At 42.2% G+C, this 24,173-nt stretch overlaps 1 protein-coding gene across 1 annotated transcript in view; it reads right to left on the reverse strand.

Annotated features, from left to right (window-relative positions):
* Window positions 1-11,620: 11,620 nt before the first annotated feature.
* Window positions 11,621-24,173, reverse strand: part of LOC126236852 (uncharacterized) — a 746,554-nt gene continuing 734,001 nt past the window's right edge. Inside the window, exons 5-6 of the mRNA XM_049946461.1 lie at window positions 23,611-23,787; window positions 11,621-11,742 (exon numbers count right to left, since the gene is read on the reverse strand). Coding sequence (XP_049802418.1) covers window positions 11,621-11,742; window positions 23,611-23,787 — 299 coding nt within the window. The remainder of the gene's footprint in view (window positions 11,743-23,610; window positions 23,788-24,173) is intronic.

Raw genomic sequence — 24,173 nt, forward strand, 5'->3', positions numbered from 1 at the left:
GTGCAAAATTCAGTCCTTTGTTAAGACCAAGATCGTAGCATCGTCCAAAACTCTACCCGTCATATTAATGACGGAGCGTCGAATGATACTTTTTTGCTGTGGAGATGGCTCAAGTCGGCTGAACTTTGCAGTCTGTCTTGATGTCGCTACCTCACAAACCCAGTCTGATTTGGCCCATGTTGTACCCTCTATCCAGTTCCAAGAGTTGCTGGGTAACTCCACAGACATCTTCAGGTGCAGACGATAAAGTTCTTGAGAAACAAGATCCAGCTTCCTTCGTGTAAATCGGATCCTCTCCTTAACAATAGCAGAACCAGCTTTAATTAAAATCTTATTCATGGAAGTCGATTTTATAAAATGTACTAACCTGGCAAACTTCGGAATTATGCCATGGTCACGGCACCTCAGTAAAAAACTTAAAGAGCTCAATAATCTCGCTCTCAAATGTCGTAGCTTGTCAAAACGTCGAACACATAAAACCATCTCCTCCCCGAAGAGGTACTTGATGTGAATCTTCAGGTTTTCGCGGCGCAAAGACTGCTCCATTAGGTTTCGGGAATGCAGCCGCATAAATTCTGCTTCTTCTTCTAATATTTCGGCTGTATACCTTTCAGCCATCTTCAGAGAGAGCCGTACGACTGACGCTCCAGCGCTCGCTCCATCCTTTTAAACTCGCGGACCGCGCCACTGCGCATGCGGCCACAGATAAACAAGGCGCCAGTGATGTTAATTTAATGCCACGTGACGACTATCATAATAAGATATACAGCTTACTCAATTATAGTATGTACCGGAAGATTAGTAAGGACCCCACCAACAAGGTGGTAAGGAAGACGGCGTCGCTTTTGAATGCCTCCCCATTTCCACCGGACGTCATACGAAGACTGAAACCAAGTGGTGCAGTGCCTCCAAGGCTTTATGGACTCCCAAAGATCCATAAGAAAGACGTTCCTCTACGTCCTATTGTGAGCAATATTGGTTCTCAAAATGGTTCAAATGGCTCTGAGCACTATGGGACTCAACATCTTAGGTCATAAGTCCCCTATAACTTAGAACTACTTAAACCTAACCAACCTAAGGACATCACACACACCCATGCCAGAGGCAGGATTCGAACCTGCGACCGTAGCAGTCCCGCAGTTCCGGACTGCAGCGCCAGAACCGCTAGACCACCGCGGCCGGCAGAATATTGGTTCTCCCAACTATGATTGTGCCAAGCACCTGGCGTCACTGTTGAGGCCGCTTGTGGGAAAATGTGATCATCATATAAGGAACTCTGTAGATTTTGTTGGCAAATTAAAATCTTTGAAACTGAACACCTCCGATCTATTAGTTAGCTTTGATGTAGTGTCGCTATTTACTAAGGTACCTCTCTCTGAATCTTTAGATCTCATTGGAAAAAGTTTTGATAAGGAGATCAGAGGATATCAATGATAAGATTCACTGATGACATTGGCATCCTCTATGAAAGTGGGGAAGAATTACAGGAGCTGTTGCATGGAATGTAGAGTCTAATTAGGATATGGATTGGGAGTAAAAAATAAAGAGATTAAAGCTAGGAAAAGCAGCAGAAATGGGATCAGTGAGAAACTTGACATCAAGATTGATGACGACGAAGTAGACGCAGTTACCTCGGAAGCAAAATACCCCGCGACGGACGAAGCAAGAAGGACATAAACAATATATTAGAACGGGGACAGAGGGAATTTCTTGCCAAGAGATGGCAACTAGTACCAAACATATGCTTTCAGTTGAGGAAGAAATTTTACGTTTTGAGCACAGCATTGTGTGGGACTGAAACATGGGCATAGGGAAAGACGCAACAGAAGAGAATCGAAGCATTTCAGTTGCTACGCTGCAAGAATATGTTGAAAATTTGATAGATTGATGAGAATCAGTGAAGAAAGTAACATTTGGAAAACACTGCTGAGAAGAAGTGACAGGGTGACAGGAAATGTGTTAATAACCTTCATGGTACTAGAGGGAGCTGTAAAGGGTGAAAACTGTATTGGATAATAGAAATTGGAATAGAGCCATCAAATAATTGAGGACGTAGGGTGCAAATGACCCTGTCTGCGAGCCATAGTTACCGTGCAGCTGAATGCACGGACAGAAATTCGCAAAGAGTTAATGGCCTGTTATCGACATGTCACCTGTTTACAATCCTTACTAGCCGTACGGTGATATTGGACTATAGCGTCATACATTCATCCATCGGCCACCAAAGTTTACAATTTAGCATTTTTCGTCGATACCTGTATCTTCTTCTTCTTCGCGGATGGATCACTTAGGACCACGCGTAATCAACATTTGTTGGCCTTCCTTTTCACCCAGTATTCCTTCATAAACAACGAACGGGCTAACTTTCGTTGCGTAGACCACGTATGTCGGTTAGTTTTTCTCTGTTCTTCCTGAAAACCCCGTGTGTTTGTGATTTTTCGGATTTCATCTCTATCATGTAGATTTGGAGACCCTAATTCTCTCAGGTCTTTTTCCGTTTATTTGTACCAGTTCGGTATTGTAGTTTTGTTCTTTAAAAATGTATCGTTAAAATGGTTAAAATGGCTCTGAGCACTATGGGACTTAACTTCTGAGGTCACCAGTCCCCTAGAACTTACAACTACTTAAACCTAACTATCCTAAGGACATCAAACACATCCATGCCCGAGTCAGGATTCGAACCTGCGATCGTAGCGGTCGCGCGGTTCCAGGCTGTAGCGCCTAGAACCACTTGGCCAGCCCGACCGGCTAAAAATGTATGGATTTTGTGCGTTAACCTGTTTGAGTCTATTCTTTCTAAGTGCCCCATGAATTGGATTCATCTCATGCGCTCTGTCATTTTGGAGATATTTTTTTATATTTCTGCATTGGGTTTTGGAATGTGCACACCATCTTTAGTTCTTGGTCCTAGGATTTTCCTCATTATTTTACGTTCTTTCACTTCTAATTCCTCTTTTAATGTTCTGTGTTAAAGCTTTAGTGTCTCAGATGCGTAGAGAGCTTCGGGTTTAATTACTGTTGTGTAGTGTCGTATTTTGCAGTTCCACAACACACTCTTTGTGTTGTAAATGTTTTTTTGTTAACTGAAACGCCGTCTCCATTTTCTGGATTCTTGATCTGACAGATTTCTTTTCATTACAATTTTCTGCAATCCATTCACCTAAATATTTAAATTCTTTTACTCGAGAGATGTAGTTATTACCAATTTTGAGATGAGAAGGAGCGTCTTTGATGTCAGTCATAAATTTTGCTTTTTCAAATGAAATTTGTAATCCTATTTTTGCTGCCTGCTCTTGTAATAATTCTCGCTTTTTCTGTGCATCGGTAATGTCTTGTGCGATCAGTGCCATGTCATTAGCAAATGCTAAACAGTCTAATCTATGCCCTTACGTCTTGGTCACAGTCTGTGTGCTGGTGCACCTGCTTTTCTCCATTCTCTAACAACTTTTTCAAGAATATGAATATCAATTTTTGACAAATTTGCGTAACTCCGTAGTGGTGCGTCGCTTTTTTTTTTTTTTTTTTTTTTTTTTTTTTTGTCAGCAGATTTCTGGTTCATAATTAACTCTGGAGTTTGAGAAGACAACTGCGCGAAAACTCTAAGAGTTACAGAAAAGACACACATTATAGTGGGCAGTTCATCTCTTCAGATTTTTAAAGCGCATCACGAGTGCTCAATATGGGCTCCGTTGATGATGCATCAAACGTCGCGAAACGACACGGTGGAATTAGCGTCTGCATTTATTATCCATCCTGGCAGCTCTTCCAAACTATACGGCTGTAAAGGCAGGAACACTTGATATTTGACATAACGCCAGAAATATTAATCATATGGAGTTAACTCAGGTAACCATGGAGGCCACTGACGAATAGAAGAATCATGATAGTAATCACGCCTGATTCAACGCTATGCCAATTCGGCACTGAGGTAGTCACGAACGTCGGAAATGAGGGGTGTTGTGTATCACAGTCTTATTGCAAAACGAAGTCTCCGATGTCTTGCTGAGTTGTCACATAGGCCACTACTGTAGCATGCACAGGCACAGCAAATTATTCACAATTTTCTCCACAAAGAAAATTGGTCCATTAATTTTTGAAGAGGACATGACACAGAAGGCGTTAATTTCACGTTAATCACGAATGTGTTCCCCAATTACAGGTGGGTCTTATGTGCCACAGACATTCGACTGCGGTATCTGCAGTCCTCTCCTCGCACTTGTCATCAGTTTCTTTGGGCTTCTGACGAAAGATTCCGGCACACGTTCCACCTTCTCTACTGACGGCCTCGATCGGCCGGTTCTTCGCACCACACAAGTAGTCAGTCTTACGAAACGTTCTGTACCATCGTGGACTGTTCAGTATGTCGGAGGCATGCCTTGATATTTCTTGCGAAACCTTGGCTGAATTTTCAAAAATGATTCATCTTTAGCAAATTCAAGGACAAAGTCGCACGCTTCGTTCCACTAGAAGCCACGTTCTCACACGCGAGTCTCTAGCTCTACGACAACGGGTGCGTAGCACAAATCGAGATTTGGAGAGATACTCCTAAGACTATAAGCATCTCCAGAATGAGATTTTCACTCTGCAGTGGATTGTGCGCTGATATGAAACTTCCTTGCCTATTAAAACTGTGTGCCGGACGGAGATTCGAACTCGGTCCGCCACACAGGTTTAATCTGCCCGGAAGCTTTCCTATAAGCGTCATTTTTCTGTGTGTCTTGTACTTTTCTCACAGTCGTCTTTTGAAATGCAGAGGTTCTAATGAATAACCGTGTGAGCTCGTACGCCTGAAATCTTGTCTCCTTTCGATTTCCCTTCTCTGACTCCTGTATCCAGACTGAAGTTTCACGTTTTTGTTTTTTTTTTTCAGATTTTATAGCATCCCTGCTACATTCAAACTTCCGACATTAACGGTCCGACTTGTAGCCTGTTACCGTTTAATTAGTTTCTCAATGATTTCCTCATGTTCACCTCACTGATAGACAACCCGTTTCCAGAGATCCGAATGGAGGACTGATCCGGAATATCTTGCTAACATAGAGATCTTCATAACACTTTTTTCAATTAAGTTTACTTTTTCTGTGGATGCAAATGATTAGTTTGTAACCAAGCTTTCAACTGTCTTCTGATTTCTCTTTTCATCGATTATTACTGATTATTCCGCCCTGAATATCACTTTTTCTCACCAAGGGCAGAAGCGTGCCGTGAACCTCTGCTCTTTTTTGCTTTTTGAAAAGGTGTTTGGTAAACTGAAGGTGACTTTTTGCGTCAAAATTTTTCACTGTCATTGCCCGTTGTTTTGTATTTAATATCTGAGCTGTGGCTGATACTGCACATTTTAGTAGGACCTGTTGGTTAGTAGTGAAAAAATGAATACAGTAAAATCATAGTGTACAAAAAGTGTTCGGAGATAAGATTTGCCCTCATTTGTAAGCTGAACCGCTCTGCATGTGCCAAAAGAGGCGATAGATCAGACATTTTTCGTCAGTTGGAGACGAACTTGAGAAAGAATGGATGTGTATCGCAACGAGCTGTGGAGCTTACACACAGGAAAAGATAGGAGGAAGGCGTGTAACTAGGCAAGACGTTTAGTCCACAGAGTTAGAGAAGATTTGTATATATTATGTTGGGAATAGTTCCATGCCTCGGGCATGGATGTGTGTGACGTCCTTAGGTTAGTTTGGTTTAAGTAGTTCTAAGACGTGACTGATGACCTCAGATGTTAAGTCCCATAGTGCTTAGAGCCATTTGAACCAATTATTCGAAGTTTTTTTTGTGTCAACTCGTTGCTCATATTGGTATTGCAGTGTGAATAGTCTGTAGTGTCCATACATTCCCAGTGGTTGGTGAAGCAATATTCGGATAGTCTCGTTACAGAATTCTAAGAATTGTAGAGCGGAGTGAGTACATAATATTTTGAATAGGAATTCGTGTCCGGAAAAGTACGGTTCCGTTTTACAACGGTTTCACTTCCCATGGTTAACACATCCACTTCGGCTTGAGGAGCTGAGCTGAGCGTGACGCACGTTAATTTATTAGGTAACTATTCCAAAGGAAACATAACGAAACAACGTTGATGGTCGCCACATCGAGCCGCTGTTGTAATGCAGCAATACTGTTCTGTACGAACAGTATCCTGGTTCTATTTTGTTCTGGAGTAATGTAAACATGTAATGTTTTGTTTTAACACAAACAAATATGATTAGGTAGGTGATAATGAGTGTTTTTTATGGTTACTTCCGAATTGTTACCTAATAACTGTACTGCGTCACACATGAAGCTGAAGTGCATGATTTAAATATCTGAACTGAAACTGTCCGGACATTGGTTCCTATTCAAGAAATTATGTATTCACTCATCTTTACAAGTCCTAGAAGTCCAACGAGAGTTTCCAAACACCCTGTGTTTGTCACACGTTAACAAAAATGTTTTCCTATTATTCAACAACTACACTGGGTTTGATCTATGTTTATTCTGTGATCAGTATACTAGTGCATGGTTTCTTAAACTTTCAAGGAACTGGAACCCCTTATAATATTCACTTATATCTGAAACCCCTGTAAATGGATTATTTGTATCAAAACCGACAATTATTTCAAATATCATTTATTTGTTTCGAAAGTTGTTTCAAAATTAACCTAAGAGTTCTTAAAGAAATTTATATTTAAAATACCACAATGAAGCATTACTTCCATATTTAAATATTAATGATATCAATGAACGTCTTCTTATTCTCGTCGATGCACTTGATATTAAGGTTTATGAAACAAAGCTCGGTTGTTGTGATAGGTTTGGCATCAAGTCTGTTGCAGTATTTATTTTTTGTGTACATCTACTGAGAACCCTAATTCTTGCAAATATATAGTTGTAAATGTACCAACGAGTACGAATGTGACGTCTAGCGCTCAGGCGATAAAGACAACCTTATTCGGTATCCGTGTCACTTAGTTATCGACTGTTCAGACAAACGAGTGCAAATGATGGTTAGTCATTATTCTGTCGTTTTTGTAAATTTTATTGTGGCGTAATTTTTTAAGTTACATTCTTTAATGTTAAGAAGAAAGGCACATGTTTGACGAGACCCAATGGTTTCGTGGGAATTAGTTTAAGAAAAACAGGTCTAGTGGAATCAAGGTCACAGTTTGTTTGGAACATTCTACTAGTATTTAACTGTCCAGTAATTGGTTCCCCACGATGGCTGATGCTACTTAGGCGGTCAAGTAGTACTTTTAATGATCTATGATTGTTGGCGACCCGTTAGCTTCTTCTTATAATTTAAATGAATATACCGGTAGGTTGTCACTGTTATGCCTGCCGCTCTTACGGACAGAAACACACGCCGCAACTATATTTGTGACAGACTGAAAATATAAATATATGTGGTGACGATACATTCCTATTTTAAGTTGTGTCATGATGACTTTTTTACATCTGGATACATTCACTGATAATTCAATAGACACTTTATTGTTGGTGCGCTATGGTAATTAGCTGACTTCTAGACGTTTGTTTTTCTAGGGCTTTAGAAAAACTTTTCACCATTCTTAAAAACATTAGTAGAACAGTTAATTGAAGGCAGAAAATTTATACCCCCTTCTGAAGAGCACCACTGAATGGAAATAATTCAAAGGGTCAGCCGATTTCTTCACTTTTTCTGCCCGATCATAAACATTTAATTTTAATTCTGGATGATAACTTAAAAATGGCTCTCACTTTTTCGGAATCTGACATCACTTTTAATATCCCTTACCTATTTTGCATAGTGTTTCTGCATATTTTTCTGTTTTGTTCTTTGACTGTGTGGTCGATTTAGTAGAAGAATAATATAATTTAATGGTAATTTCTTTCAGCAACTTTTTATTGGTACATGGGAGACTGAAGGAAAAATTTAAAAAGACTCATTTTTTAGATTATTACTGGTGTATTGAGCAAATAATCATTGTTTTATATACAACGCTTTCCTCAATTTATTTCACTGAACATTTAGGTGACATTCTTGCAGAAAACATAACTAGTAATGTTGTTAAGTGATTTTCTTTGTTATAAAGTCAGTGTTAAAATTAATGTACATTTACATATATTTTCCTTTACATATCTGTCTTACATGTAAACACTGCATTTGAACACGAGACCAATGACTCATTACATCCACAAAGATATAGATTTATGTCACAGAAGAAAGTTTCTTTCATTCATTGCAGAAACTGCAAAAATGTATGTAGCCTTTTGACAAAAAAGACAGTAAGAAAATAGTTATAGATCTGTTTACAACTCTAGTTTAAAAATTTTATTTAGGTATTTTATTACTTTCTCAGTCTTAACATACTTCATATGCAATGTTCCAAACAAGTAAACTTTTCATTTATGAGTTTTAATTAATTAATTTCAGACATTTTTCTTACTTTAGAGCGCTATTTTATTTTACTGAGTTACGATAGAATCAGAAATTTAGACAATACATTTTAGGCCTTCTGTTAGTTTTAATGCAGTGTTAGTGATCACTGAAGCAAGTATCCATGCAGAAAGCATAAGTGACTGCACCTTAGATAAATAAAATTACTGAAATTGTCTTTTAAAGAAGCCAGTGACAAGCACACCCCCTGCTAAAATTGTCGTCAGAATATGTATGGTGTAACAGGTATGAGTACCAGAGACACAAAATGTAAAACCTTGGGAATAAATGAAGTTGAAACAGAGTACCATCTTCCATACAGACTCCTGTCCACATTAATTTACAAACAAAACATTGAGATATTTGCAGGGGCCAATCAAAATGAAATGACATTTGACACATGAAATAATTTTATAATAAAGTTTAAGATACACATTCATTTGACATATAAAATACGATCTCAGACAAACATTCCACACAAAGAATAATAAAGAACATCGAGACACATAAGGTATATATGAATATCAAATTCAGAGTGCACATTTACATGGATCTCATGCGAAAACGAAAATTTTTTTCACATCACATCTATAACTTTTCACATCTATCTATATATTGATATACAAACACAGCAATTAATGATGATGACAAATGACATCATCTATCGTGGAACGAAGGAGTCTGTCTAAAGAACAGATGCCTTGCAGAGCTCGTACTACACAGGTTACATAATAGCTAAAATAACTGTCACAGGAATTATATTTACCCTGAAAATCAGAAGTGCAGGGGAAAGGAAACATTTTTCTTTGCGTTTCATTTGCCCTGCACCAAGCGAATACATTATACAAAAGAAAATGTTCCTTTCTCTTTTTTTTAATTGCTAAAATTTCTGTTAGGCCTCTGACTTCAGGATCTGTTAACTAACATTACTTTTCGCTCACACTGATTACGTTTATGCTCCATAGACAGAAATATTCTTTGCTGTTACTGTCATTAAGCATATAGCATTCTCAAAATAAATACTTTTAATCACGGTCTAAATGTACGGAATGTTGAGGCCTTTCTTTATCAAACACCTCGCAGCATTACTGACGATAGTAAATAGCTATCATCGTTATTGGTGATCGGCCCACAGTACGATTTTACGAGATCATCTACAAAGCTTATTCTATTTTATACATACAAAACACTAATACATACAAAACACACAAAAGTGTAATAACACATTGATCCCAGATAGTTTGTTGCAGTCGTCATCAATTAAAGCCCTGGGTTACTTGCTATATCTGTGTCCCGATTAGTGATTCTCCTACGCAGAGAGAGATTCTCGTGGCGAATTGTTTCGTGTACGTAACTTTTGAAAGGCTCTCTGCCATTAATGAATGTTGGATGCAAGGGTAGTGTGGACCTGAAAAGAACACTCTTCATTCGGACTAACGTCTCCACCTCTAACGTGTTGGGCAATTTCGATTGCATAGCAAGCAATCATGTATGCACGTTTCCTTCGTGTTTAAAAACAGAAAATAAATTGATGCTTTTCTGACAATGTGAAACGTATTTGAAGACAATTAGCTATTCCATCCTACAATATGTATTCAAATGATATCTTTAACTGCAATACTTTGAATTATCATCCTATTTTTTCAGTCAGCAAACACTATAAAAAATACGTTGGACAGATCTTCTGGAATTACTGGTGGGATGACACAAAGCTGGTCGAAAAGTAAAATTCAGTGATGGAAGATCACTTGTAAAGCAGACCGAAAACAAAACGCTGAGAGTAATAACGTTTACCTTGTGATGCATGGGTCTCAGCACGCACTTGCTTTAGCTTTCATGTGACGCGTTTTAATCAGTGTTAACAAAGTGAGTAGCTTGCACAACAGGCCACAGCAATAACTTTTTAGGAGTGAACGGTCTACTTTGTATGAAGATTCTTAAGTATTTTAGTGGTAAATATTTAATGTGGATTGTAGTGTCACAGTAGCCTCAAAGTAACTTAATTTCGGTACTTTAATCCACCAGCATCTCTATAACAAGGAAATCAGCTTCATTGTAACAATGCTGTGCAGTTATAGAGCATTAATTTCACGCGAAAATGTTCAACACTATTGCTATAGCCGAACAATAAACAAATAAGCACTGCTCTTACATTTCACGATTTATACAATGTGATTCTGATTGTACTGTCGTCCCCCTCTTCGGCATCTAATACACTTCCTTAATACCTCATATTTCTTTCCCAAGAGTTGGATACATTTTTATTTCGAGCTTCCTCGGTGTGTATCATGTCAGCTTTGTTTTGATGCCACTACTCATACCTCAAGGCGATACGTCACATTTTGTCAGATGACGTTCCTTCCGTATAATGAAAGATATATCCAAAGGTACTTCCAGTGTTCACTTTACGAACATACAATGATCTTCTCCTTAAAATCAGAAACGCATTACTGCATTTAATAAATGGGTAATCTTATTCTCGTGTTCAAAAATTGTTACTGCATTGATTAGCATCACTTTACAGTATATGCTGCAATAGTGGCCTACACTTCTCTCAACTATTGCAACAGCACATACTGTGACTTCGAGCAGTTTCACGTATTTACATTAACTACCTGTCTGACCACGGGATAGGTGTTACTCATCTCTCCAGTTTGTTGACTGTGCTCATCAGAGCATCTACTTTTCATACACAATGTATGCCGTTTCCTATAGCTTCACTTCGGCTTTCATTCATTGAAAATTCTCGTATATGCTGGTAGTCGGCTTTAGTTTCCCGCTGAAACTCTAAGAAAGCTAAATATTTCCTCCGACCAGCGTTTTTGCTTCAAAGTGCTCCTCATAGCGCTTACTGTGACATACCACAATCAGAGAAGCTTACGTCAGTTTCACAACGAAGCAAACTAGCTCTGGTGTCGGACTGTCGAGGTTCACGGTTTGTGACACAGTGTGGCCCAGGCGCGGCACTACATGCTACCAGAAATACACGTGTCTCCCGCGCTTCGTGTGCTGGGAGTTGAGCCTCTAAGAGGCTGCAGTCGCGCCGCCCTAGACGGGGTTGGTGCAGGCGCAGGGCGCGCTGCAGCAGAGCACCGGCACGGGCACAGCCCCCGGCGGCGGCGGGGCCGGCGGCGCCGTCGACGTGAGCACGATGAGCGCCAGGGGCCGCGGCGGGCAGCAGGGCAGGCGCAGCAGCGGCGGCGGCGCCTTGTGCGGCTGCTTCTGCTGCTATGCCAGCGTCACCAGCTGCTCCGGCTCCGGCGACCAGCAGTTGTCCGACAGCCAGCAGCCGATCACCACCGTCACGAAGCCGATCAGCAGCGCCAGCACGATGTACGGCTCAGCGTTGCCTGCAACCAGCAGCACACGCACACACCTCTGTAATCCCATACTCACCACGGCATACACAGTGAGTCACTAACTGTTGCCGCCCAGAATAACTCCGAAAGTGTGATAGTAGCTGAAAAGGTTGTGGGACAAAAGTTTGCATGGGGCAACTGGGGCCATATTATGACGTTTTTTTTTTTTTTTGAATGAGATTCTCACTCTGCAGCGGAGTGTGCGCTGATGTGAAACTTCCTGGTAGATTAAAACTGTGTGCCGCACCGAGACTCGAACTTAGGACCTTTGTCTTTCACGGACAAGTGCTCTACCAACTGAGCAACCAGCTAAGCCATGTCTCCGCAAGATCCTTTCTTTCAGGAGTGCTAGTTCTGCAAGGTTCGCTGGAGAGCTTCTGTTAAGTTTGGAAGGTAGGAGACGAGGTACTGGCAGACGTAAAGCTGTGAGGACGGGGCGTGAGTCGTGTTTGGGTAGCTCAGTTGGTAGATCACTTGCCCGCGAAAGGCAAAGGTCTCGAGTTCGAGTCTCGGTCAGGCACACAGTTTTAATCTTCCAGGAAGTTACGTTGGTTTTCTGTTGCTAGGTGGGGTCACGTCAGAGACATGAAGGTCAACTTTTCTTGTTAATGTTGCCATAGTTTGGTACTTATTTTCTGATAGCGGTTATCGAAACGAATCCAACGGTGTGGAACAGTAAGCTCTTTCCAGGTCAACGAAGGTCACAAAGGTGGCATGAACGTCCATTTACAGAAGGTGTACGAAGTGGTGATCATTGGTATCAACGCAGTGCTGCAATCTTCTTATCATGGATTGAGTAGGTATTCCTTGTCACATTAGCACGTATCGAAGCTCATGCTCTGCCAATTGTCTGTCGCAAATCTTCAGGTGTAGTTGGAATATCTTTATAGAGAATCCTCACACGAAAAAAATCCAGAGGCGTCAAATCTGCCGAACGAGCTGGTCACGCACGACACATGTCGTCGTCCATCCAACGATTTAGGAAATGTCTCTGCACTTCATTTCTAGCCGTCAGCGAAAAATTTGCTGGACACGTATCGTGTTGATACCACATTCTGTTCCTTGTTCCTAAAGGTATTTCTTCCAATAACAGACCTTATGTTACTTGCAGGAATGTGGTGTACTTGCTACCATTAAGACTTCCTTCGATGAAATAGGGGCCTATAATTCTGTCCTCCAGAATCCCATATCATGCATTCACCGACTACCATTTTTTGTATATATACCTTATACTAAGATGTTCTTTCGGGCCGGCCGGAGTGGCCTAGCAGTTGTAGGCGCTATAGCCTGGAACCGCGCAACTGCTACGGTCACAGGTTCGAATCCTGCCTCGGGCATGGATGTGTGTGATGTCCTTAGGTTAGTTAGGTTTAAGTAGTTCTAAGTTCTACGGGACTGATGACCTCAGAAGTTAAGTCCAGTAGTGCTGCGAGCCATTTGAACCATTTTTTTTTGTTCTTTCGGACATGTCCGAAAGAACAGATACCATCGGTGACCATGCAGCACACATTTTCATCCGTCCCCGTTGACGTATGTCAATGCCTGTATGCAGCTAAGGGTGTTCATTTCATTGTAATTTCATTCTAACGAGCTACATGGTCACCGATGGTATCTGTTCTTTCGGACATGTCCGAAAGAACAGATACCATCCTAGTATATATTTCAGGCTCACCGGACACTTGACCATCTTCTTCTTCTGTGCGAATGCACAAACAGTGCCCGAACTCTTACGGGAATCGGCAACGTGCCGCGAGTAAAGAGTATAATGAGCGGGGGCACTACGAATGTAGTGCGGGGCTATATGTTGAGAATGTGGGTTTCGCGGGAGGCGTGGCAGAGATAAATCCCTGCAGTAGCGCTATCCTCTGTGTCCTCGGTGGCTCTGAGATGGCGGCACGGTAGCTCAGCGTGTTCGGTTAGAGGGTTGCGTGCCCTCTGTAATAAAAAACTGAGTTAATCGATCATCAACGAACTTAAACGGATGTCTTACGAAGTCCGCCCCGAGTAGATACAACGAACGGAAGCGAACAAAATGATTTTATATATATATATATATATATATATATATATATATATATATATATATATATATAGAGAATATATATATATATATATATATATATATATATATATATATATATAGAGAGAGAGAGAGAGAGAGAGAGAGATGGATAGAGCGTCTGCCATGTAAACAGGAGATCCCAGGTTCGAGTCCCGGTCGGGGCACACATTTTCATCTGTCCCCGTTGACATATGTCAACGCCTGTAAGCAGCTAAGGGTGTTTATTTCATTGGAATACCATTTTTTGCCGCAGCCAACATGGATTTTCAGTTGCCCAATAAGGCATGTTATACAAATTAACATTTCCACGGTTTGTGAATGTAGCCTCGTCTGTAAATAAAATAAAATCCAATTTTTAAATGTGTCATCCCTCTGAATCTGAAGTTGAGCCCATTGGCAGAATTCAATGCGACGAATACAATCCGTACCACTTAATTCTTGGTGGAGAGTGATATGGTGAGGATGATATTCACGGCGATGCAGAACACGAAGCGCACTTCTATGGTTCTTGCCAGATTCCTCTGCGATTTGATCCGAACTAACACAAGGATCACGAACCACAGTAGCAAGAGTACCAGTTTCCATTTCCTCCTTAATAACTTTCCTTTGCCGGATATGTTTCCGATGCTTTAAAGGTCAAGTTGTTCTCAATTTATCATACAAATATTTAAATGTACGACGTGTAGGTTGAGTACGTTGAGGATATGTTTCAGCTGTAATTTTCTCGCTCTCACTGAATTTCGTTGACATTCTTTGTAAATGAGAAGCCTATCGACTTGTTCTTCGAAGGAATACGTCATACATATTCGCTTGATTCGACGGTACTAGTTTTAATGTTTCTATTAGTGTTGTATTGCGAAATCGTCGAATGGTTTTTACGTGTCAATGGCAAGCATTCGGCGAATATTTCCTATTTGCATGATATACTAGAGAGAACCGTCAGAGCATGTGCTTCGGTAAGTGCCGAAGTGATAACGAATACCACTCAATCCAAGATAAGAAAACTGCAGCGCAGCATTGACACCAATGGCCATCACTTAGAACACCTTCTGTAAATGGACGTTCATGCCACTTTTGTGACATTCGTTGACCTTGAACGACCTTACTGTTCCACATCATTGGTTTCGTCTCAATAGCCGCTTTCAGAAAATAAGTACCAAACTATAGCATCCCATTTAAAGAAACAAAGTTAACCTTCATATCTCTTACGCGACCCGCCGCGCAGGGTATGCCCACGGTCTGAGGCGTCTTGTCACGGCCCGAACGGCTCCCCATTTCGGAGGTTCGAGTCCTCCCACGGGCATGGGTGTGTGTGACGTCCTTAGCGTAAGTTAGTTTAAGTAGTGCATAAGCTTAGGGACCGATGACCTCAGCAGTTTGGTCCCATAAGACCTTACCACAAATATGCATTTCTTTTTCTTACGCGACGCACCAAGCAATAAAAAATCAACGTCACATTATGACCCCCGTTGTCCTATGCAACTTACGTCCCACAAACTTTTCAACTCCTATCATACTTTCGGAGTTATTCTAGGTTGCAGTAGTTAGTGACTGACTCTGTATATTTAGTTTCTCCCCGCAGGCCCACATTTACATTGGACAATACTTTTAGAAACCCCGAAATTATGTCCCATTACGTCGTAGGAATTTCAAATCTGCCTCATAGGTACTCACAACCTTCTTCTGTAGTGGTGCAAAACTGTGGCTCTCTGAGAGCACCCTCGGCAACACAGCAAGGTGTCCACACATGCGAAGTCCAGAGCCCAGAAGTTCACGTGAGGGGTAGGGTGGGTTAATGATGTCACACTGACACCAAAATGCACTACATTTCTGAGCATCGTCACTGTGGATGTGTCACACGATAGGAAGGTTGCCCCACTCCCCCTCTTACACACATTTCACCCCTCCTATCGACGCCTCTGCGATGGAGCTCAGAACCGCGACGCCCGGCGTTGAAATCCAAGCGCTAGTCTTATGGGTGACCAAAGGAAACAATTCACACCCTCTGTCGCTCAGAATTGACAAGAACAGGCTTCAGGGAGTGTCATAAACGACATCAGTGAAACAATCCCTTCCCCCTCAGCATTGATTTCCAACCGTTTCGCGGTCGGAAACGACAAATTGCAGTCCAGTGAACAACAGGACGACGATCCAGCAACATTAGACACTGCTGACACCTCCGGACGTTTCAGCCCACCTAGGGTCTTTGTGGGGCTGCATCCCCATTAAACGTTATCGCACATATTTGGAGTGCATCGTGGCTATAATATTGATCTTGTGTATATGTCAGAGCCACTAGGGACAGCTGAGGAATGAAATATATAGGAAGTGCAGGGAAGCTAAGACGAAATGGCTGCAGGAAAAATGTGAAGACATCGAAAAAGATATGATTGTCGGAAGGACAGACTCAGCATACAGGAAAGTCAAAACAACCTTTGGTGACATTAAAAGCAACGGTGGTAACATTAAGAGTGCAACGGGAATTCCACTGTTAAATGCAGAGGAGAGAGCAGATAGGTGGAAAGAATAAATTGAAAGCCTCTATGAGGGTGAAGATTTGTCTGATGTGATAGAAGAAGAAACAGGAGTCGATTTAGAAGAGATATGGGATCCAGTATTAGAATCAGAATTGAAAAGAGCTTTGGAGGACTTACGGTCAAATAAGGCAGAAGGGATAGATAACATTCCATCGGAATTTCTAAAATCATTGGGGGAAGTGGCAACAAAATGACTATTCACGTTGGTGCGTAGAATATATGAGTTTGGCGGCATACCATCTGACTTTCGGAAAAGCATCATCCACACAATTCCGAAGACGGCAAGAGCTGACAAGTGCGAGAATCATCGCACAATCAGCTTAACAGCTCATGCATCGAAGCTGCTTACAAGAATAATATACAGAAGAATGGACAAGAAAATTGAGAATGCGCTAGGTGACGATCAGATTGGCTTTAGGAAAAGTAAAGGGACGAGAGAGGCAATTCTGACATTACGGCTAATAATGGAAGCAAGGCTAAAGAAAAATCAAGACACTTTCATAGGATTTGTCGACCTGGAAAAAGCGTTCCACTATATAAAATGGTGTAAGCTGTTCGAGATTCTGAAAAAAGTAGGGGTAAGCTATAGGGAGAGACGGGTCATATACAATATGTACAACAACCAAGAATAATAAGAGTGGACGATCAAGAACGAAGTGCTCGTATTAAGAAGGGTGTAAGACAAGGCTGTAGCCTTTCGCCCCTACTCTTCAATCTGAACATCGAGGAAGCAATGATGGAAATAAAAGAAAGGTTCAGGAGTGGAATTAAAATACAAGGTGAAAGGGTATCAATGATACGATTCGCTGATGACATTGCTAACCTGAGTGAAAGTGAAGAAGAATTAAATGATCTGCTGAACGGAATGAACAGTGTAATGAGTACACATTATGGTTCGAGAGTAAACCGGAGAAAGACGAAGGTAATGAGAAGTAGTAGAAATGAGAACAGCGAGAAACTTAACATCAGGATGGATGGTCACGAAGTCAATGAAGTTAAGGAATTCTGCTACCTAGGCAGTAAAATAACCAATGACGGACGGAGCAAGGAGGACATCAAAAGCAGACTCGCTATGGCACAAAAGGCATTTCTGGCCAAGAGAAGTCTACTAATATCAAATACCGGCCTTAATTTAAGGAAGAAATTTCTGAGGATGTACGTGTGGAGTACAGCATTGTATGGTAGTGCAACATGGACTGTGGGAAAACCGGAACAGAACAGAATCGAAGCATTTGAGATGTGGTGCTATAGACGAATGTTGAAAATTAGGTGGACTGATAAGGTAAGGAATGAGAAGGTTCTACGCAGAATCGGAGAGGAAAGGAATATGTGGAAAACACTGATAAGGAGAAGGGACAGGATGATAGGACATCTGCTAAGACATGAGGGAATGATTTCCATGGTACTAGAGGGAGCTGTAGAGGGCAAAAACTGTAGAGGAAGACAGAGATTGGAATACGTCAAGCAAATAATTGAGGACGTAAGTTGCAAGTGCTACTCTGAGGTGAAGGGGTTAGCACAGGAAAGGAATTCGTAGCGGGCCGCATCAAACCAGTCAGTAGACTGATGAGAAAAAAAAGAGACTGCTGTAAACAGTTCTACAATATTTTAACGTGTTATGAAGCGACACAGAGTGGTGTTTCACGCCTTCCTGCTCCGTGATCAAGGGAACAGTGGTTGGGGGGAGACGAAGTGTGTGACGTTGACACTGCGTGAATAAAAGGGCGAAATGTCCTTCATAAGAACCCCACGGCTCAAGAGCAGCTTCAGTTGTACCTGACCACCTACGTTGCACTCACTCCGTCTTCAGGCCACGAGTGGCCTACCGGGACCATCCGACCAATGTGTCATCCTCCGAGGAGGATGCGGATAGGATGGGCGTGGGGTCAGCACACCGCTCTCCCGGTCGTTATGATGGTATTCTTGACCGAAGCCGCTACTATTCGGTCGAGTAGCTCCTCAATTGCGTCATGTGGCTGAGTGCACCCCGAAAAATGGCAACAGCGCATGGCGGCGGGATGGTCACCAATCCAAGTGCCGGCCACGCCCAACAGCGCTTAACTTCGGCGATCTCACGGGAACCGGGGTATGCATTGCGGCAAGACCGTTGACACCCACCTACATTGAGATTTTTAAAAGTATGCCTTTACAGAGACAATCTGTGAAACAGTCCAAGGCATCTGCAGGCACACATCTGTAATAATATTGATGTGAAAGAGTTGCCTCTAGGCCCCTAGCACTACTTTACAGGTAAATTTTCACAACTGTCAAGAAACGAGGGTGGGTGCCACAAGGTTGTTGTAGAACTGTGTGCTTCTAAGAGAGACCATCTCCCGTTCCATTCATGCAAGTGTCAATGTCAAACGCTACCGCAATCGCTGCCCGTCCTATTTATGCAAGTGTCAGTGTCAAAACGCTACCGCGATCAAGCAGCAGGAGCACATGAAAAAGAGGGCTGAAAATTCGTAAGCACCTTTTGCTGCTTCGAATCATATTCAAATTTCGTCGAGTGCTTTTCAACGGTCACTGGTGATTGCAATCTGTACACCAGAGCAAAAATTACTGTCACGCTGTACTTCAAATGGCTATGATCCCGTCCAAACGAGATGCAGCCCCAGAATGTCCTTAGAGAAGCGTTGAAACGTCCGGGGATATTTGTAGTATCAAAGGTTGTCGAGAACGGCCTTCTGTTGCTCATAGTTTTTTTTTTTGTTTGTTTTGTTTTGATCGCGAAATGTGTGGGAATCGACATCCTAAAGGATGGCATGGTTTGATTGACACCATTTATGCCACTGCCTGAGGCCTAATCGTATCTATCTGAGTGGCGCTGTGTCCATAGTGTTTTCCTCGGCCATCCATAAGAAAACATGGTGATTTCAGCGCCGCGCGTCGCAGTTCTGGTCCGCATCGCATAGGCGTCGAAAGAAGGAGTAAGAAGGGTATTGAGACCATCCCATAGTGCAATAAGTCCGCGCTGGTGCTGGGCAGAATAGTGCTAAAATCTGATGCCGATGTGAATTCACTAACCCAACTTACACGTCACATGAGCTTCCGAGTTTGCCTTTGTTCTCGTATGTCGACATCTTGCAGTCTGAAGCAACGTCGGGCTCGAAGATGACGACTCAGGGCACCACACTTTTGCGCTCTTAGAGAGGAAGTTTGTACGCCAATCTGAACGAAATTTTAAAATTATGCATCGCAATGGGAGACAGTTAGTGGGTTTCGAAGAAGTGATTCTTTAATGTGCTGCGCAGTGTATTTCTTCAGTTATTATTATCTGAGAAACCTGGTGTTGCCTGGCTATTTATTTATTCCATTCTTCTATTAGTCCGTCCCCTCCTCCCTCTTCTCTTTGTCCATCTACTTCTTCTTCATCTCCTCTTGCCCCTTATCATTGTCCCTCATCTTACCTCCCCTTTCTATCGCCCTCCCACTCCTATTTTTTCCTGTCCACTCCCGCTTTATCCACCTCTCTTCCCTCCTCTTTCTATCCGTCTTCCCTTTTCCCTGTCCGTCCTCTCCACCCTTCCCTCTGTCAATCTCCACCACCCCCATCCTCTATCAGTCTCATCCTGCACCTCTCTGTCCATTTACTCCTCCCACCTCTGATTCAATCTACTCCTCACCCCACTTTTCTTCTCGTCCTGCCCCTCTAATTCCATTTCCTCCTCCCCCTTTCTTTGTCAGCCTCTTCCTTCATCTCTCTCCGTCTTCCTCTCCCTCTCTCTGTCCATCTTGGCCTCCCACTCTCCCAGTTGATTTCTTCACCTTTCCTTTCTGTGTCCATCTCCTCCGTTCCCCTCTGTCCCTCTTCTCCACTTCATGTGTCCATTTTCCTCCTCCCCATATCTCTGCTTGTCTCTTCCTTCCCCTGTCTATGTCTATCTCATCCTCTTTCTATGTCCATCTCCTCTTCCTCCCTTCTGTCTCTATTTTATAACAAGATTGTAAGTCATAAGTGTACCAAATTTGATTGAAAATGTTCCATGGGTTTAGAATGAGCTTTCTACCCATGGATTTGTTCCCTAAGTGAATTTAAAATATATTTCACACATATTTAAATTATTTCACGAGTATTTGTACACGTATTTCAGCTCTATGTCTAGCAAATGGCGTCCTGCAGTTTCATTTTCACGCAGCTTAATATTCAAGACACCGTATCTCCTTAAACTATATGCTGTACCATGATATAATTTTGCAGATGCGTTGAGTGGTACATGTGCCTACTGCCTGCCAAATGTATTGTGAATAGATGTAGTAAAGAAGTCATAAATTGAAAGGTCATGCATGACTGGGCAGTTTCTCACTCATCTCAGTGTTGGTGACGTCAAATCTCCTGACCTGTGTGTAGCAAAATGATATACTTTTGTAGATTCGTTCAGCGGCAAATGGGGATACTGTTTGTGAAAAGTGTTGTGAATAGCTTTAGTAACAACGAAGTCAGAAATTTAGATGTCAGTCATGACGTGGTAATTTTTTACGCATTCAGCGTTTACGACGTCATATCTCCTGAACTAAGAGTCACACAGATATGTAATTTTTCTGGTACATTCACTGGGGAATGTGAATATTGTACGGAAAAATGTGACAAATATAAACAGTTGTAAAGAAGTAATAAGCAGAAACGTCATGCTTCATGTGGATGTTTTACTGCATGAACAGCGAAAAAGTTGTGAGAGAGAAAATTTCTTCCTTTCGTCATGTTGTCAGCGAAAAAATGTTTAATAAAGATTTCAAATTATAAGTAAAGTTTGTTGCAAGTCTCTAAGTGCCCTTATTTTTTAATACTGGGTGACTAAGTTGTGGATATTCTCACTATGTGGGCTACACTGATGTTTCACCTCCAAGCCGCTGATAGATGGGTGGTTCAGAATTTTACAGTGATTCTTTCCAGACAGTAAAGGATATGTCTAACGAGTTTGGATGGAATCAGTCCATTGCTTTGACAGATGTGGGATATATACAGAGTGGACCATTCATAGTGACCGGGCCAAATATCTCACGAAATAAGCATCAAACGAAAAAACTACAAAGAACGAAACTCGTCTAGCTAGAAGGAGTAAACCAGATGGCGTTATGGTTGGCCAGCTAGATGGCGCTGCCATAGGTCAAACGGATGTCAACTGCGTTTTTTTAAACAGGAACTTCCATTTTTATTACATATTCGTGTAGTACGTAAAGGAATATGAATGGTTTAGTTGGGCCACTTTTTTCGCTTTGTGATGGATGGCGCTGTAATAGTCACAAACGTATAAGTACGTGGTATCCCGTAACATTCCGCCAGAGCAGACGGTATTTGCTTCGTGATACATTAACCGTCTTAAAATGAACCGTTTACCATTTGCGGAAAAGGTCGATATTGTGATCAAAATGCCCAACGGACGTGTGCTATGTATGCTGCTAGGTATCCTGGACGACATCATCCAAGTGTCCGGACCATTCGCCGGATAGTTACGTTATTTAAAGAAACAGGAAGTGTTCAGCCACATGTGAAACGTCAACCACGAACTACAACAAATGATGATGCCCAAGTAGGTGTTTTAGCTGCTGTCGCGGCTAATCCGCACATCAGTAGCAGACAAATTGCGCGAGTATCGGGAATCTCAAAAACGTTGGTTTTGAGAATGCTACAGGAACATCGATTGCACCCGTGCGATGTTTCTATGCACCAGGAATTGCATGGCGACGACTTTGAACGTCGTGTACAGAAATTACGCGACTATGACAGATTTTTTGCACGCGTTCTATTTAGCGACGAAGCATCATTCACCAACAGCGGTAACGCAAACCGGCATAATATGCATTATTTGGGCAACGGAAAGTCCACGATGGCTGTGACACGTGGAACATGAGCAACCTTGGCGGGTTAATGTGTGGTGCGGCATTATTGGGAGGAAGGATAATTTGCCTCCATTTTATCTATGGCAATACAAATGGTGCAGTGTATGCTAATTTCCTATGTAATGTTCTACCGATGTTACTACAAGATGTTTCACTGCATGACAGAATGGCGATGTACTTCCAACATGATGAATGTCCGGCACGTAGCTCGCGTGCGGTTCAAAATGGTTCAAATGGCTCTGAGCACAATGGGACATAACATCTATGGTCATCAGTCCCCTAGAACTTAGAACTACTTAAGCCTAACTAACCTAAGGACATCACACAACACCCAGTCATCAGGAGGCAGAGAAAATCCCTGACCCCGCCGGGAATCGAACCCGGGAACCCGGGAACCCGGGCGCGGGAAGCGAGAACCTCGCGTGCGGTTGAAGCGGCATTGAACAGCATATTTCATGACAGGTGGATTGGTCGTCGAAGCACCATTTCATGGCCCACACGTTCACCGGATCTGACGTCCCCGGATTTCTTTCGGTGGGGAAAGTTGAAGGATGTTTGCTATTGTGATCCACCGACAACGCCTGACAACATGCGTCGGCGCATTGTCAATGCAAGTGCGAACATTACGGAAGGCGAACTACTCGCTGTTGAGAGGAATGTCGTTACACTTATTGCCAAATGCATTGAGGTTGACGGACATCATTTTGAGCACTTATTGCAATAATGTGTTTTTTACAGGTAATCACGTTGTAACAGCATACGTTTTCAGAAATGATAGGGTCAGAAAGGTACATGTATCACATTGAAACAACCGAAATAAAATTTTCAAACGTATCTACGTTCTGTATTTTAATTTAGAAAACTTACCTGTTACCAACTGTTCGTCTAAGAATGTGAGCAGTATGTTTGTGACTATTACAGCGCCGTCTATCACAAAGCGAAAAAAGTGGTCCAACTAAAACATTCATATTTCTTTACGTACTACACGAATATGTAATTAAAAATGGGGGTTCCTATTTTTAAAAAACGCAGCGCCATCTAGCGGGCCAACCATAGCGCCATCTGGTTTCCCCCTTCAAGCTACACAAGTTTGGTTCTTTGTAGTTTTTTCGTTTGACGCTTATTTCGTGAGATATTTGCCCCGGTCACGATCAATGGACCACCCTGTAAACATACTTACGTATATCCATTTTTATGATTCGTGTAGATTTATTCTGAAGTAGAGAATGCCGCTTGGGATCCGACCCATTGCACCGGGTCAGTCCGAGCTCAACCAATAAAATATTAATAGATTGTAAGCGGATAGATTTGGGATTAAGGGCCTGTGGTCTCCAATGACCCGTCAAAGAGTAATGCATTCCTTGTGATTTGTTGGCCGCCATTTATCCCTGTGTCTGTGTCGCCGTGGACTGTACGCACCGAGCGGCGTCTTGCTCTTCCAGAGGCTGTTGATGAGCGTGGGGTCTCCGCGGCGCCACTCGCGCCAGACGCGGCCCCTGCGGATGATGGGGCCGCCGCCGCCCGGGTTGGGCGTCGACGGGGAGCCAGCCTGCGGCTGTCCGTGCTGACCCTGCGGCGCCGGAGAGCTCACCGCCACTGGAACACAACACGAGGTGGCGAGTGAACACCGCGGCCGTCACATGGCTGCACTTTTGGTCACATTTTTGTCACTCACGTTTTACCCTTCACAATTACATATACCGGGTGATCAAAAAGTCAGTATAAATTTTAAAACTGAATAAATCACGGAATAATGTAGATAGAGAGGTACAAATTGACAAACATGCCTGGAATGACATGGGGTTTTATTAGAACAAAAAAAAAGGTTCACAAAATATCCGACAGATGGCGCTTCATCTGATCAGAATAGCAATAAGTAGCATAACAAAATACGACAAAGCAAAGTAGAAGTTCCTTTCAGGAAATGCTCGATATGTCCACCATCATTCCTCAACAATAGCTGTAGTCGAGGAATAATGTTA

The sequence above is a fragment of the Schistocerca nitens genome, chromosome 2, assembly GCF_023898315.1.
Source record: "Schistocerca nitens isolate TAMUIC-IGC-003100 chromosome 2, iqSchNite1.1, whole genome shotgun sequence".
NCBI lineage: Eukaryota > Metazoa > Arthropoda > Insecta > Orthoptera > Acrididae > Schistocerca > Schistocerca nitens.